The 15,104-nt window shown below is 43.0% G+C and overlaps 3 protein-coding genes across 4 annotated transcripts; 2 read left to right on the plus strand and 1 right to left on the minus strand.

Moving 5' to 3' along the window:
- Positions 1–356: 356 nt before the first annotated feature.
- SPRYD7 (SPRY domain containing 7) lies at positions 357–8,256 on the minus strand. 2 transcript variants are annotated; one of them, XM_033145554.1, is made up of 5 exons: positions 8,012–8,239; positions 3,577–3,693; positions 2,446–2,612; positions 1,761–1,863; positions 357–783 (listed from the first exon to the last, which is right to left on the minus strand). In XM_033145554.1, exons 1-5 carry the CDS (start codon positions 8,145–8,147, stop codon positions 686–688), a joined length of 621 nt encoding a protein of 206 aa, XP_033001445.1. In that variant the 5' UTR covers positions 8,148–8,239; the 3' UTR covers positions 357–685. The 2 variants fall into 2 exon arrangements, with proteins under 2 accessions (XP_033001445.1, XP_033001446.1); XM_033145555.1 differs by lacking the exon at positions 357–783 and adding an exon at positions 1,263–1,492 and having other exon boundaries at positions 1,740–1,863; positions 8,012–8,256.
- A 501-nt stretch (positions 8,257–8,757) lies between these two features.
- Positions 8,758–10,877, plus strand: TRIM13 (tripartite motif containing 13). The gene is made up of 2 exons (XM_033145556.1): positions 8,758–8,848; positions 9,567–10,877. Exon 2 carries the CDS (start codon positions 9,573–9,575, stop codon positions 10,797–10,799), a length of 1,227 nt encoding a protein of 408 aa, XP_033001447.1. The 5' UTR covers positions 8,758–8,848; positions 9,567–9,572; the 3' UTR covers positions 10,800–10,877.
- A 1,752-nt stretch (positions 10,878–12,629) lies between these two features.
- Positions 12,630–14,766, plus strand: KCNRG (potassium channel regulator). Its single transcript, XM_033145557.1, has 2 exons — positions 12,630–13,336; positions 14,261–14,766. Exons 1-2 carry the CDS (start codon positions 12,762–12,764, stop codon positions 14,511–14,513), a joined length of 828 nt encoding a protein of 275 aa, XP_033001448.1. The 5' UTR covers positions 12,630–12,761; the 3' UTR covers positions 14,514–14,766.
- Positions 14,767–15,104: the final 338 nt, after the last annotated feature.

Genomic DNA, 15,104 nt, shown 5'->3' on the forward strand with positions numbered 1-15,104 from the left:
ATTTAGTTTAATGTAGCAGTCCATGTACAACATGCTTCAGATTTCTGGATTTATAGTATTAGCGTTACAGAATTCTTGATATTCCGAGTACACAGAAAATCAACCTAAAACATTCACAAAAACAGGAGAAAAAGCAACCTATAATTTTTTAATTATTTTCTGGGGGGAAATAAATGAAATAGCCCCCGAGGAACTAATTAAGAGTTCAAAATAAACGCTTTAAACATAAAAAAATTGCTTATTATAGTCGGCATTTTGCCCTAATTTTTTAACAGAAGAACACTCAGAACTAAACATTTTATTAAAATCTCATTAGAAAAAAAGATAAAACACCTTACAGTAGTGAAATAGTGAGCTGCTGTGGACAATACTTTTAATTCATAAATTGTTGTGTGGTTTCTCACACTTGTTAAGAACATAACAGCATATAACACTAATGTATTGCACAGTGTCATCGTGGGCATACAGGGATCACAGTGTAGTGGACTGCATCGCTTTACATCTAATGGAAATATTGTCCATGTTACAAACCATAGTCAAATCTAACACTTGCCACATACTTCTCTGGTAATATGGTTGTCCACCCCAAGCACCTAAACATTTCTAAATACAAGTTTGTGTCCTAGGAATAATGTGAAGCTTTGCAAGAATAGGTTTTGTAGAAAGTGCTAGGGAGTAGGAACATTCAGAAAATCTGTTGCTCAAAGAGTATCTTTTCAAACCCTGCTGGAGGAGTGTGATAAAATTCACTGAATTGACAATCCAAAATGGCACTGTCATCCACTGTAAGAAGGAAGAAGAAAATAGTGAAAAACTTGCATATATGCATACTTCACATTCAACTAGCCTTGGCAGAGACTTAACCTTTATTTTCTTGATTAAAATGTTGCTTATGTTGACAAAATGCAGAACAATACTCCTGGAAATTATGATGGAGTCTAACAAAGCCTTGCAACTCAAACAACAAAAGTTAATAGCTCACAAATATTTGTGGCACATCAACAGCTGACCTGTTCTCATCCAACTTCAAAAAGCCTCTCTATCTGTACACCGGAAAGCAATTCTTACACATTACAAGTGAGCAGGCGAGTAGCACTTAATAACATAATAGGAAAATTCACCCAGCACTACCCACTTGAGCACAAAGAACTACTTTTTGTTGTTGTTAAGGCAGCGGAGGAAAGATGATGTGGCCTAAATCCCAAAGGAACCACCGCCTTTGGTCCTTATGATTCTGCAGAGCAATGATAGGAACCTTCCTTGGTTAGAAAAGAACAGCAGCTATGGCCACCGGTCCAAGTTCTTGATCAACAAATCTCAAGTGGATGTACTGAAAAGCTGTTGTCCAACTCTCCACCAGACCACCCTAGAGACCACAAGGAACCTTACATTGGGGGTAGGAATGTTCTATTAAAATATAAGCCCATTCTCATAATATTGGACTATGTGGAAAATAGGAAGCTATCTAGCAGGGAGGTCAAAGTGTTAATACAGTGGTACCCCGCTAGACGAATGCTTCGCTAGACGAAAAACTCGCTAGACGAAAGCATTCGTCTAGCGGGAGGCTGCCCCGCTAGACGAAAAAGTCTATGGGGCTGCCTCGCAAGACGAAAAAATTTCGTCTTTTTTTTCCGTTTTTGCGGAGCGCGGCTCCCATTGCCGCTCCGCAAGACGAAAACCCCGCTAGACGAAAATTTTCGCGGGACGAATTATTTTCGTCTAGCGGGGCACCACTGTAAGTCCTGAGAACCCCAACTTACCATATACCACAGGGAAGACAGTTCCTCTAATTCCTGAGGCTGGACAGTGCATATTTTTCCCATTCAAATAAACATTTAGTTCTACATGGTCATATGTAATTCCCTGTAAGACAAATGTGACATTTAGACTCCACTTCATTTATTTATTTTTAAAAAAACATAGCCACAACCGAATGTTGTGGAAAACATTTCAACATTATCTTCACAGCTATAAGAGCTACGAACTTACTTTAAAAATATGAACATTTTCAGGGAGCTACTTGCATCCAATACCCCACTACATCAAGTACCCAAAGCCCTCCTTATTTGTTTGTTTGTTTTGTATACCACTCTTCATTTGAATATCACAGGGTGGTTCACAACATAAAAATACAGAATGAGAAAACAAATTACATAAAAACCCACGCACCCCACCACATTGTAAAAGCCATAAATTTATTATTTATATCAATTAAATTTGATTGAATGTGTGCTCTTCCTTTGGCCTGAATTATGGCAGCAGGTTCCTTTTAAGGACCTTGAGGTTCTGTATTAAAGTCCAACTTTCCATAAAGACCAGCTTGACTGGACTCTGTTGGTGCAAAATACAGCAGAGATTATCACATCTGCTTTGAAGTTAGCTTTGGCTTAGAGGAAACACCATCAATTCTGGTCATTCATATAAGCAATACTGAAAGAAACTCACCACAATATCACCCTCTTGTGGAAGGTTGTTTGCTGGCAATCTGTTCTTCTCATCATTATTGTAGTACAGAGCTCCATCATTTCTCAGTACTAGACTATTCACATCACACCCAAGAGGAATTTGATTCAAATTGACTTTCTGAGTCGCAACACCAATACCCCAGATTCCTGAATACATGGCGAGGGGTGAAATGGAATGGCACAGCCATGGGAGAAGAGAGAAGAGAGAGAATGTACTTTAGTGTAGTACAGTGGCAATGGGCAAAGCTGGTGGAACTTGCAAGACGCTCCCCCACCCTTGCCCAAATAGCTTATTTCCAATTAAACACACAATTGATTGTGCTATGTCACGACAGTAGGTGAAATAATGAGCATATATTGATCAGGAAGTCAAACCAAACCTTTATCTTCCCACCCCTGCTCAACTGCAACAGAACCCTTCAAAAAGCCCTTGCCATTTTTTTAATGAACCCTCATCCCAACTACATTGAATTATGAGAAATAAACCTTGTGGAGCATTTCTGGGCAATGAGGTGCTGCCACCTGGCTGCATAAGGCAGTTGGAGGAACCCTTGGTTGCCAGCAAAGCATTTTGCAAATCAACATGGCCAACAACAGCTCCAACTGGCTCTACTCTGACTGGCAGTGGCTCTCCAAGGTCTCAGGCAATCTGACACTTTAAGTGGAGGTGCCAGGACTGAACCAGCGGAAGCCTCTCTAGGATACCTTTGCACCCTTAGCAAGGAGCTAACACCTTCGTGACACCTCCCTGGAAAAAAATAACTTTATTGCAATAGCTACATTAGAAATTAACTTGTGAACTGCTATCCTGGTGTGAATAATTTAATGAAAAGGGTAAAAGTCCTCAACCGGTCTAGAAAACTGCCCACTAACAGTGTCTCAGTCTTATCTGGATTGAGCTTCAGTCTGTTGGCTCTCATTCATATAAATCTATGATTCTCAGATGTGAGGAGCAGTAAGGAGCTAGCTACAGCATGGAAGGGGAGAGAAGGATGAAGACCCAGGGTGTGAGCAGAAGCCTGCTCATCCAACAGTGGATTTTACTCAATGACTTGAATCCAATCTGAGCAAAACATGATGAATTTTTGAGAGCGTTAACTTTTTGACTGACCTGTAGACTGGATTTTAAACTCAAAATAGCTCTTGTTCTGATGCAAAGGGGCATTGGCTAGGCAGCCTCCCGTACCGCATACTCGTCGTCCATTTTTGACAATGACAACATCTGTTCCTGCAGAATTAAAAGCATCAAACTTAAACATTCTGAACTTCCATTTAAGACATGCAGCACAATTCTGCACAAGTATGTTTGGAAATAAGTCCAACTGATTTCAGAGGAACTTACTCCCATTTAAGCAAGAATTTATTTAAATTCTTACTATCAGCAGCATGCCTGACAATAGTTAGAAGGCAGAAAGATTTAGGACATAATTTGCTATATGAGTGATACCAGCAAACCTGGATAATTGCATTGATGGGAAATCTGACCCCAAAGACAGAAACAATTTTAAAAAGACAAAATGAAAGTTTTAAGAGACATGTCCCCTCTTTATTGTTGTTGTGTTTGTCACAAAATATTTTTTTAAAGTATGGTTGGGATTGCAGCTATGCAGCTCAGTCCTATGCCTATCTAGTTGGAACTAAGTCATGCTATGTTCATTGTGTCTTTCTACCTTATAAATATGTTCAAGAATGTAGCCTTAAACTGTGGGGAAATCCCTATTAGGTGTGGGTGGGGGGAGCACAGACTGCCACTTGGATAGAGATTATTGTGAGGCTGCTGCTGACAAAAGTTATTAGAGAATCCAAGAAGCTTCAAATCCACATAAAATTCCACCATGGACAAGCCCTGGGAAGGCAAGGGTGTTACAATTTCTGCCCAGTCTTTATACTGTGTGATAGTGTGTTAAGGATTAGAGGTGCTCTTGAATTACCTTAATTTTAAACTGTAAAATTCTAAGGAGTTTCATTAGTCTATGAATTAAATCCATGCAGTCTCCCAAAACAAGACAAAGTTGATGCTTACAGTACTCTAAATTCACTCCAGTTAAGTATTCAAAATCCAAAGAGACTGGAACGCCTCTTGACAGAGAAAAAACAGCTCCCAGTGTAACTCCAGTTTTGTCCTTAGATTTTCCTCACACTCTGTTCAGCAATAATTCACATTGTTTTATAAGAGAAGGGGGCAAAAATTAGTTGTCCTATTATAATCTGCATTTATGTCCTAATCCAAGATCAGGAAACCTGATATGCATAGGACAGACACTTCTGGACATGATTAAGGCCTGTGGTTACTCACATGACAATTACCGGGTACACAATTATTTTTTTATAGCTCTAGTTACAGGTAGGAAGCCATGTTGGTCTGCCGTAGTCTAAACAAAATAATTTTTTTCCCTTCCAGTAGCACCTTAGAGACCAACTAAGTTTGTTATTGGTATGAGCTTTCATGTGCATGCTACTGGAAGGAATTTGTTTTTTTATTTTTTATATCATTTAACATATATACACTCCTGCAGTGAATGAATTCTGATTGCTACCACATATAAAAAGTAGAAAAAGTATATATCTGCAATCATGTTTTAATGTTCATGCTGTGAAAGAGTTGTCACACAAGGGAGCACACACAGACATCACTTCAGAGTATGAAATTCAACAAGTGTGAAGCAGTCCCCAGGTTGTGAAATATGTTTCCCTAGAAAAAACAGAAGTAATGGAAAGCAGGAGTTCCTACTTTATCTTTCAAATCAAGAGTGAAACTATCAAAAACTTACCTGCCAGGGCAGTGAAAGAAGTTATGTGCCTGTTTGTTTTTGTTTTGATTATCACTACAGTTCAGTTGACATCTTTTGTTCCTTATGCAACTTTCCTAGTTTCTCTTTCAGAAGGATCATAGAATCATAGAGTTGGAAGAGACCACAAGGGCCATCCAGTCCAACCCCCTGCCAAGCAGGAAACACCATCAAAGCATTCCTGACAGATGGCTGTCAAGCCTCTGCTTAAAGAACTCCAAAGGAGGAGACTCCACCACACTCCTTGGTAGCAAATCCCACTGCCGAACAGCTCTCACTGTCAGGAAGTTCTTCCTAATGTTTAGGTGGAATCTTCTTTCTTGTAGTTTGAATCCATTGCTCCGTGTCCGCTTCTCTGGAGCAGCAGAATACAACCTTTCACCCTCCTCTATATGACATCCTTTGATATATTTGAACATGGCTATCGTATCACCCCTTAACCTTCTCTTCTCCAGGCTAAACATACCCAGCTCCCTAAGCCGTTCCTCATAAGGCACCGTTTCCAGGCCTTTGACCATTTTGGTTGCCCTCTTCTGGACACGTTCCAGCTTATCAGTATCCTTCTTGAACTGTGGTGCCCAGAACTGGACACAGTATTCCAGGTGAGGTGTGACCCAGAGCAGAATATAGTGGTACTATTACTTTCCTTGATCTAGACCAGTGTTTTTCAACCACTGTTCCGCGGCACACTAGTGTGCCGCGAGATGTTGCCTGGTGTGCCGTGGGGAAATTACTTTATATATAGTCAATATAGGCACAGAGTTAATTTTTTTAACATTTTCTAATGGTGGTGTGCCTCGTGATTTTTTTCATGAAACAAGTGTGCCTTTGCCCAAAAAAGGTTGAAAAACACTGATCTAGACGCTATACTCCTATTGATGCAGCCCAGAATTGCATTGGCTTTTTTAGCTGCTGCATCACACTGTTGACTCATGTCAAGTTTGTGGTCTACCAAGACTCCTAGATCCTTTTCACATGTACTGCTCTCAAGCCAGGTATCACCCATCCTGTATTTGTGCCTTTCATTATTTTTTTTTTTGCCCAAGTGTAGTACTTTATATTTCTCTTTGTTAAAATTCATCTTGTTTGCTTAGGCCCAGTTGTCTAATCTGTTAAGGTCATTTTGAAATGTGATCCTGTCATCTGGGGTATTAGCCACCCCTCCCAATTTGGTGTCATCTGCAAACTTGATCAGGATGCCCTCAAGCCCATCATCCAAGTCATTGATGAAGATGTTGAATAAGACTGATGAAGATGTTGAATAAGATCTAGAAAGTGTATTTTGGATCTGTGTGGTTCTGGTACATTTTTGCTTTGCCTATCCCACAGCTGAGAAAATAGATGCTCAAATTACTACCCCTTTTGTTTTATCCCCATTATCTCAAACCTGCCACGGTCAGAGATAGGGAATATCTGTCCCTCCAGATCAGATCTCCCATCAGCCCCAGACAGCATGGTCAGTGGCCAGGGATTATGAGATTCTCAATCTTGTAATATTAATCTCAGGGTTGTTGGTTCAAGCCTCGCGTTGGTCAAAAGATTCCTGCATTGCAGGGGGCTGGACTAGAGATGACCCTTGAGGTTCCTTCCAGTTCTATGATTCTATGAACACCTGGGTAATCACAGATTCCCTACTGCTACCTTAGAACAAAGAACAAAGTAAAGATGTGGATGAAAATAGAAATGAGAGGGTGCCTAGTGCTAATCAAACCTATTTTTTTAATAGGATGGAACTGGGATTCGGACCAGATGTTACAAGTGCGAGTGAAAGGTTTTGAACTGCCCTGATATCTACAGATGAAGGGCAATGTACAAGTTAAATAAATAAAAAATAAATAAGATAACAAGGTAGCCACTGCTCTTCTGCTAAGCCTTGGAAAATAAAAGGAAGAATTTATCTCCCAACTGAAATGGCAGGATGCTCAGGGCCATCTTAAGCATATCCGGCGCCGTGGTGCAAAGATCCCTCTGCCCCCCCCCCCGTTACTCAGAGTTGTTGACCTTTTCCCAAGCCTCTGTGGGGATCGCTTTCCTCCCACGGAGGTTTGGGAGGTAAGCTGCACACCCTGGCAGGCATGCAGGAGGGAAAGGGGAGGCTGCCGGCAAAGCTGCACAGCTCCCCCACTCGCTGGGGTGCCCCTGAGAGGCCGGCACCCTGGCGCAACGTGCCAGTAAACCCAATGGGAAAGACGGCTCTGAGGGTGGGTAACAATTTATGGGAGGAAATTTTCGTTGTCTCTCCCAGACCAGCACCTTTTGCAGTTGAGAGAATATATAGAGTAGAACCTGCCAGAGCAGAAGCATTTCCCCAGGTGGGCTGTGTGTCCTCCCCTCTGGGATGGTGGTGGGTGTACAAAAGGTTATTCACTCTAGTCTAACATTAAATAGTATTACTAAAATCTACCGGCCTTTCTCAACTATTTTGTTTTTCTACAGCTCCCACAATCCCTTAGCTGTGCTGAGAGCCGATAAATATTAAGTGTGGGGGGCAGTGAGGCCCAGTGGGGAGCGTCGGGCTTTCGGCTGATGGGGGGGCAGAGAAATCTTGCCTCAGCCCCAAGACTCGCTGCAATCGCTCCTTTGAAAAATGGGGGGGGGGAGAGAGAGAGAGAGATGGGGTGTTGTTGTTGTTGTTGTTAATCATGCTATCCCCCGGACTGGGCCTCAAGGCCACGGCGACGGGTCCTTCCTCGCAGCTGCGCGGCTTCTTTCTTCGTGCTCCGGAGCCCCTTCGCCCGCCTCGCCGCCGCCGCTTACCCATCCTGTGCGTGTCCAGCTGCACGAGCGGCATCTCCTTGAGGGCGATATGTCCGCCGCCGGCGTCTCCGCAGCAGGCCCAGCGCAGGCAGCACCACACGGGGCCGGGCGCCGAAGAGCCCGACGAGGCCGCCATGGCCCCTTCTCCTGCCCTCGGCTTCTCCGCTCAGAACCCAGCCGGAGCCGCCATGCGAAGGAAGCGCCCTCTGCCCCTCGCTGTCTGCGCGAGCCCGACTTCCACACCGCCGCCCGCGTGTGCCCTGGCTCGGCCTCCGACGTCGCCAGGACTGCAACTCCCATCATGCCCAGCGACAAGGGCCAACCGCCGGGGATTATGGGAGCTGTAGTCCCGGCGACATAGGGGACGCTTTTTCCCTCACAAGGCTGGGTTGCGTCTCTCGAAAGCCGCCAACACCCCGGACTGACTCCCGGGGGCTTCGAAGGACGGGCGGCCCCACGAAGCGACTCGCCCTTCATCTCCCGAGGCTCTTGCCCCCGAACAGCCCCGTATTGCGCCAAATCCCCACAGAACCCCCGCGTCACTCAGGCGCCACCCCCACCCCCCGACCGGGGGCCAAGCGTTGCCTGTCACGTTATAAGGGGTCGCCGTGGCTTTTTTGTGCCACAAACCACGGGGGTGGGACGGGGACTTCGCTGTGGCTCCAGCGCCCGCCCTTGAGCCGCGCGCGACGTCGAGCATATCTGAGGCGGGAAGAGAGGGGCGGAGCACTTGTGCGCAGGCGCAGTAGCGCGGGGCGGGGCGAGGAGCCTGGAGACGGGCCTGCTCGCCTCCCGGGGCGGCCGAGGCGGCTTTGCGGCCTGCTGAGCAACGGGCTGGTGAGCGGGACTCGAACCAGGAGGAGAAGCGGCGGGGCTGCGCGAGGGAGGCGGCGCGGCTCCCTTTCCTTCCCGCAGTGCCGGTCTGGTCATTCGGGGGGCGGAAGATGAAGGCCGCGGCGGGGCGGGGGCGACATTACTTTAATTCCTTGAATGTGCGGGTCTCTTTATGTGGCCCAGAGCGACGGAGAGAATAAATCCCCCAGAGAAATGCGTTAAAAATACCCCCGTCCGCTTCGGAAAAGCTACAGGTTTTATGGGAACGTTTTCGCCTAGCGCCGGAAGTGAATCGCCGAAGTGTAAAGCTGGAAGGGAGGATCCCATGGGTCATCTAGTCCAACCCACTGCAATGCGGGAATCTTTTGCCCCATGTGGGGCTCGAATCAACAGCATATAATGGGGGGGGGGTACTGCCGTGGGTCCCGTTGCCCCGGACGCACAAACTGGGGGGGGCATGAACCAGGCGCCTCCCCACCCCTGTTGTGCCCTACCTAGCTATGAGAAAAGGAAGGTGAAAAGCAAATGTAGAATTTTGCATAGTTGGGTATTTTTAGCCGGTGTAGAATTTGTTATCCACATCTCTTGTGAAATAAAGTGTTTAAGCATTCACTGCTTTGGCTGAAGGACTTAATACACCTGTAGGATGGCAGACAAGATACTTGAGTTTCTTGGATTGTGATCATTATATAATTCTCTGAATTCTCTCCTTTTATTACAGACCGCAATGGAGCTCCTTGAAGAAGATCTTACATGCCCCATTTGTTGTAGTTTGTTTGAGGATCCCCGAGCCCTACCCTGCTCACATAACTTCTGTAAGAAATGTTTGGAAGGGATTTTGGAGGGAAATGCTCGGAATGTAATTTGGAGACAGTCTCTCTTCAAATGCCCAACATGTCGGAAGGAAACCACTGTGACAGGGGTTAACAACCTGCAAGTCAACTATTCCCTCAAAGGTATTGTAGAGAAATATAACAAGATTAAGGTAACCTCCAAGATGCCTGTGTGTAAAGTACACAGTGGTCAGCCTCTCAACATTTTCTGCCAAACAGACACACAGTTGATATGTGGTATCTGTGCAACTCGAGGAGATCATATAAAGCATGTGTTTTGTTCTATTGAAGATGCTTATCTTCAGGAAAAACTTGCTTTTGAAACATTGTTCCAGGGTTTTGAAACATGGCGTTGTGGGGATGCACTTTCTCGGCTAGACACCCTGGAAGCCAGCAAGCGCAAAGCCCTCCAGATGCTGACAAAGGACTATGACAGAGTAAAAGATTTTTTTGAGAAATTGCAGTATACACTGGAACAAAAAAAGAATGAGATACTTTCAGATTTTGAGACGATGAAGCTTGCAGTCATGCAGGCATACGATCCAGAAATTAATAAACTGAACACTGTTATACGAGAACAACGAAGCGCTTTTAATATTGCCGAAGCCTTTAAAGAGGTGTCTGAACCCATTGTGTTTTTGCAACAGATGCAAGAATTCCGAGAGAAAATCAAAGTGATCAAGGAAACCAAACTGCCTTGTCTTACTGTCAACATCAATTCAACAATGAAAGGATTTGATACAAGCCAGTGGGAACAATTTAAGCTTGCTGATGTGGACAAACTTTCTTTACCTCAGGAAAAATGTACTTTTAACTGGGCATTTTCTCCATTGTCCTTACATAAGTTTATTGTGATTGTTTTGCTTTCCTTCCTTATACTTGCTGCCACACAGATATTTTTTATGGACTTTCTATCTAACACTCTCCAGCACTGGAAAATACTTATATCTGCATTTGGCACAGGTTATCTGGCAGACACAGCAGAGATGGCAGATCATGCTATCATCTACTGGGAGAAGATGACTGATTGTGCTGCCACTCTAAGTGAAAAATGTGTCAATTACACCCTTGTGATGTTGGATAATATTGCCCAATTTATGTGCAAATACAAAATTTTGTAACTTCTACCCTTGTATAATAAGAAATGTATGTTCAAAGTGATTACTTTGGAAGCTTTTTAAAAAGTGATTAAGCAATCATGATGTCATTTTTCTATGGTCCAACCACTGATACTTCAAAATATTTGAAAGGTACTTGGGTAAAACCCCTTCCCCTGCATGTGGTGTTCTGGGGGTTCTCTAATGCTGCCAAGCCAATTTGAAGGAATACCAAGGACAGAAGAGGGGGTAAGCCCTGTTGTGGAAGTCCTTATGCAGGGATTCTGCTGACAGGTCTGTTTAGGTGAATCCCACCCAAAATATATAATCTAAATTCATATTAGGGAAATAAATTAGGCCAACCAAATTGTTACAAAGTGGTGTGCAATCTTTTGAATTCCTGAGAAAACTTTAGGATGCATGTTAAAAGGTGGAGGAAGAAAAAAGGCTACTGGTGCTGGTCAGGCCATCTTAGCCTGCTGTCCAAACACTGTTCCAGAGGTTTCAATTGAGGGAAAGTCTTCATCTGCCCTGTTCAAAACAGCTGTGTCATATAAAGTACTATATAAAGTTCAAAATGGCTCTGTCCTATAAAGTACAGTGAAAATACCACTGATGGGAAGCTCCAAAATGGGGCATTCTGGGAGACACTGAGTCAGCTTGGGATCCATTTGTTTCTGAGTCAGACCCATTATTGTCACTTGATGGTGTTGGACCGATTGCCGGCATAGCAGGGGGTCAGGGTCAAGGGCTGTCCAGACCCACCCACCCTTGGCCTTGCTGATGGGGTCCAAAGGAAAGCAGAGCACTACGTTTGGCATCAGCCTAGCTGCAGGAGTTGTGGAAGGAGGCATACAAGAAGCCATCTTAGGGAGTCCCTCTCTGCATTTTGTAGGGTTTACTCCTTAGCTTATTCTCCCAAAGATATCCTACAAGGCAGCAGATGGTTAGGATCAGAGAGTTGTCCTTCTCCTAGATGAGTACATGGACTGACAAGCCCCACCTGCCCCTCACTTGCCTCTACAGCATGTGCAGAAACAACCTTCTTCACTGTTGGACCCTGTCTGTTTAATCCACTGAAGCCCATCTTCACATGCAAGGGAAGCCCCTAATCCGCAAAGGATTTTGAGACCCATTGGCTACCCCCACCTGGATTAGCTGGCAAGTCAAAGGCATTTCCTGAGTTGTGGCCACTGTCTCATGCTGACAGCTAGGAGCTGCGGGTGAAAGCTGAGTGCAGGATGGGGCCCAGAGGTGGACCAACTGCCCCCAAATGAACACAACATGTCCCCCACCAGAGTTACTACCCCTCCCCTAACCACATACATACCCAGGGTTTGGCATATTAGTATCCTTTAGGGTGACCTGAGAGTTCTTTGAGAACTCCAATACCAAATTGCTGCTTATCTAACAAAAATGTTGAACTTGTTCCTAAGATCAGCCTCTGTTCCCAAAGGCTGTAAAGTGAAATATCCACCATGTCTACTTAGAAGTATTTACTCCCAGGTAAGGGTTTAGGATTGTAGCCCAAGATAGGAATTTACAAATCTGTTTGCTTCCAGAACAGACCTGTGTATCTCCTTGATCACAAATCTGAGCTCTAGCAGCATTTGTGAAATAACTGCCTCACAGATAGGCAGCTTATTTGGGTAGATTGCTGTGGGTGAAGGAAGTAGGTCATGATCTGTCCTAAACTGGATGCTATTCTGGCCAGTCAGAATCTCACCCGTTGCCTTTCAACATGTTTTTTTTTTTTTTTTAAATGATGCTTTATTTCAGTTGCAGTATTTTGGTTCCCAAGCAACCAGCCCAGCCTTGTAAACAAAACTACCGGTATACACTTCAGTGTTGTTGCTGGGGAATCCTGTCTGCTCAGCCTTTCTCTCCCATAACACAGGGCAGGATTTGCTCTTTGCCTCTACGTATGTACTGGTAGTTTGGAGACACTCTGCCAGAAGACACTGTTTTCCTGTCGAGAAGAGAAAAATGAACAATCAAGATGTGAGCATTTTGAATGTGGGAGGAGTGAAATTCACAACATGGCGTTCTACGCTACAGCAATTCCCTGAATCTAGATTGGCAAGGATGTTGGGTGGCAATGACTTGGAATGTAGGTTGGTGAATGGCCAGTTCTTTATAGACCGTGATGGAGTTCTGTTCAGCTATATTCTGGACTTCTTAAGAACACGACAACTTTCTCTGCCCTGTGACTTCTCAGACTACCAGAGGCTGCAGAGAGAGGCTGATTTCTATGAAATTTACTCTCTGGCTGACCTTCTGAGTCCAGAAAGCTTGTTGAGACCAAAGCTAGAGATCTTGGAAATACGATTCTTGATCCAAGAAATGCAAGCTTTTTTCCGGGTATTTGGCTCTTGTAGCATCACTGTTGGTGAACTGGCTGGACGAATCACTGTATTTTCAGAAAAGCTTGTTGGAACAACTTGGAAAAGCCATAATGACCCTTCACAGAAGTCGTTGATTCCCCTTTCTTTGGAGAGGCCTTCCCATCATGATGTCATTTTCCAGTGTGGCACTGACTACAGTGATCAGTTTATAGCAAGGTATTTTTCTAGATTTCAAAGCTAACACAATTCAAATAGCATATGTACTCTCATGCAACTCTGACAAGTGTTCCTACCTTTTTCAAACTTTCTCTTTTAAACCCTGCTTCATACAAATAGGTTCTTCCTAATTGTACTACATTCATCATATATAGAGATATAAAATTTCTGGAAATTTTGAAGCTCAGAAAAAAATGGAAATTTTTGGAAAAATTGAAAAAAATGCTACATTAGCACTTCTTTTTTCTTTTCCAGATTGAAAGTCATTCTGTTACTTTAGAAATATAAAATATAACTATGGGCAATTTTAATGGACATAAAATTATCACAACCAACATACTAAAAATATAGTGTATCCAAACAATTATTACAAACAAATTACTTTTAAAATAATATTTATTTGTATTTGTAACAAATGGAGCAACAGCACCTCCTAAAGGAAGAAATGTATCTTGTTCTCGCATTGGAGAGTTCAGTTTGTAACCTAGGACTTTCTTGTCCTCAGAGATATTAGAATAATCCGATACCATACGTATTTTTTAGAAATGATTTATAAAATATTTGAACCCCTTATCTTAAAATATTTTATTCATCATGTTAAAATGAAACATTCCACAATCTATTTTTTATTTTTTTTTATCTTTTTCAATTTTTCAGAAAAAACAAAAAAGGCTCCAGGGAAAAAACGGTTCCCCCCCCCCCCGAATTTTTCCAGGTTTTTTCCAGGCCTTCACATCTCTAATCATATACCTTACACCTCAGCTGTCTGCTTTAATCCAATTCTAGTTTATATTTAGGCATGTGCAATAATTATGGCAAGACTGCTAATCATTTTTATTGTACTGGTAGCAAGCAAAATACCAAGTGTAGGTGTATACTATCTAGTACATGTTGGCACTAACATTTTTTTCATGTTTTTTCCAGATACGTTTCTATAAAACCTGATCAGAGGAAATTGATTAATGGAACTAATGTGCTGGGCCTACTGGTTGACTTATTACTCAAAGAAGGATTTCGTTTAATAAGCACTAGGACCGTCTCTGCTGAAGAAAAAATTGAATGTTATAGTTTTGAAAGAAAAAGGCAGCCAGATACCTTTCCCATTAGTATGAGCCAAACACAACAGGACACCACTATATCACAAACACAGCCAATCCAAGTGCACAAACGGAAATGAATAATGAAGATTTTTTAAGCCGTGTGAAATTAACAAGGCTAAGAATTATTACAATAGCACACATATTTTTGCTGTCAATGTGTTGGATTTCTGATACTGGATTTTTGAATGGTAAATATGGAAGTTTGTCTAAATTACTTCATTAACTTACAATAACCAGATACCCAATTTTATCACATCCAATGAAAAAATAGTTTTCTATCAGCTATATTTATTTGCTTTTACCACATGCTACTGGACCTATTGCAAGGTAAATCCAATACATTTCATTTGCACTTTCCATATTTAGCAATCATCTTGTATCGTGGCATTGCAGTAATCAGGATTATACTTCGTGTGGATTTTCTGGTTAGGAAAGGAACTGAAATCTGTAATCTTTGATCTCTGGGTGGAGATGCCCACACTCCCTAAGCCCGCATGTTGTCCTAAAGTGCAGTGAAGGATGCTATCCTGTGATCAGTGCTTTTAAAAATTGTTTTTAGTGAAAGATTTTCATGGATAACAAACATACATATAACGTTTCTGTTTTCAGTTCATAGAGACCTATCTACAGGTCAGTTACATTTGGTGTGAGATATTGCTATCATAGAC

Source organism: Lacerta agilis, chromosome 3, assembly GCF_009819535.1.
Source record: "Lacerta agilis isolate rLacAgi1 chromosome 3, rLacAgi1.pri, whole genome shotgun sequence".
In the NCBI taxonomy this organism is placed as follows: Eukaryota; Metazoa; Chordata; class Lepidosauria; order Squamata; family Lacertidae; genus Lacerta; species Lacerta agilis.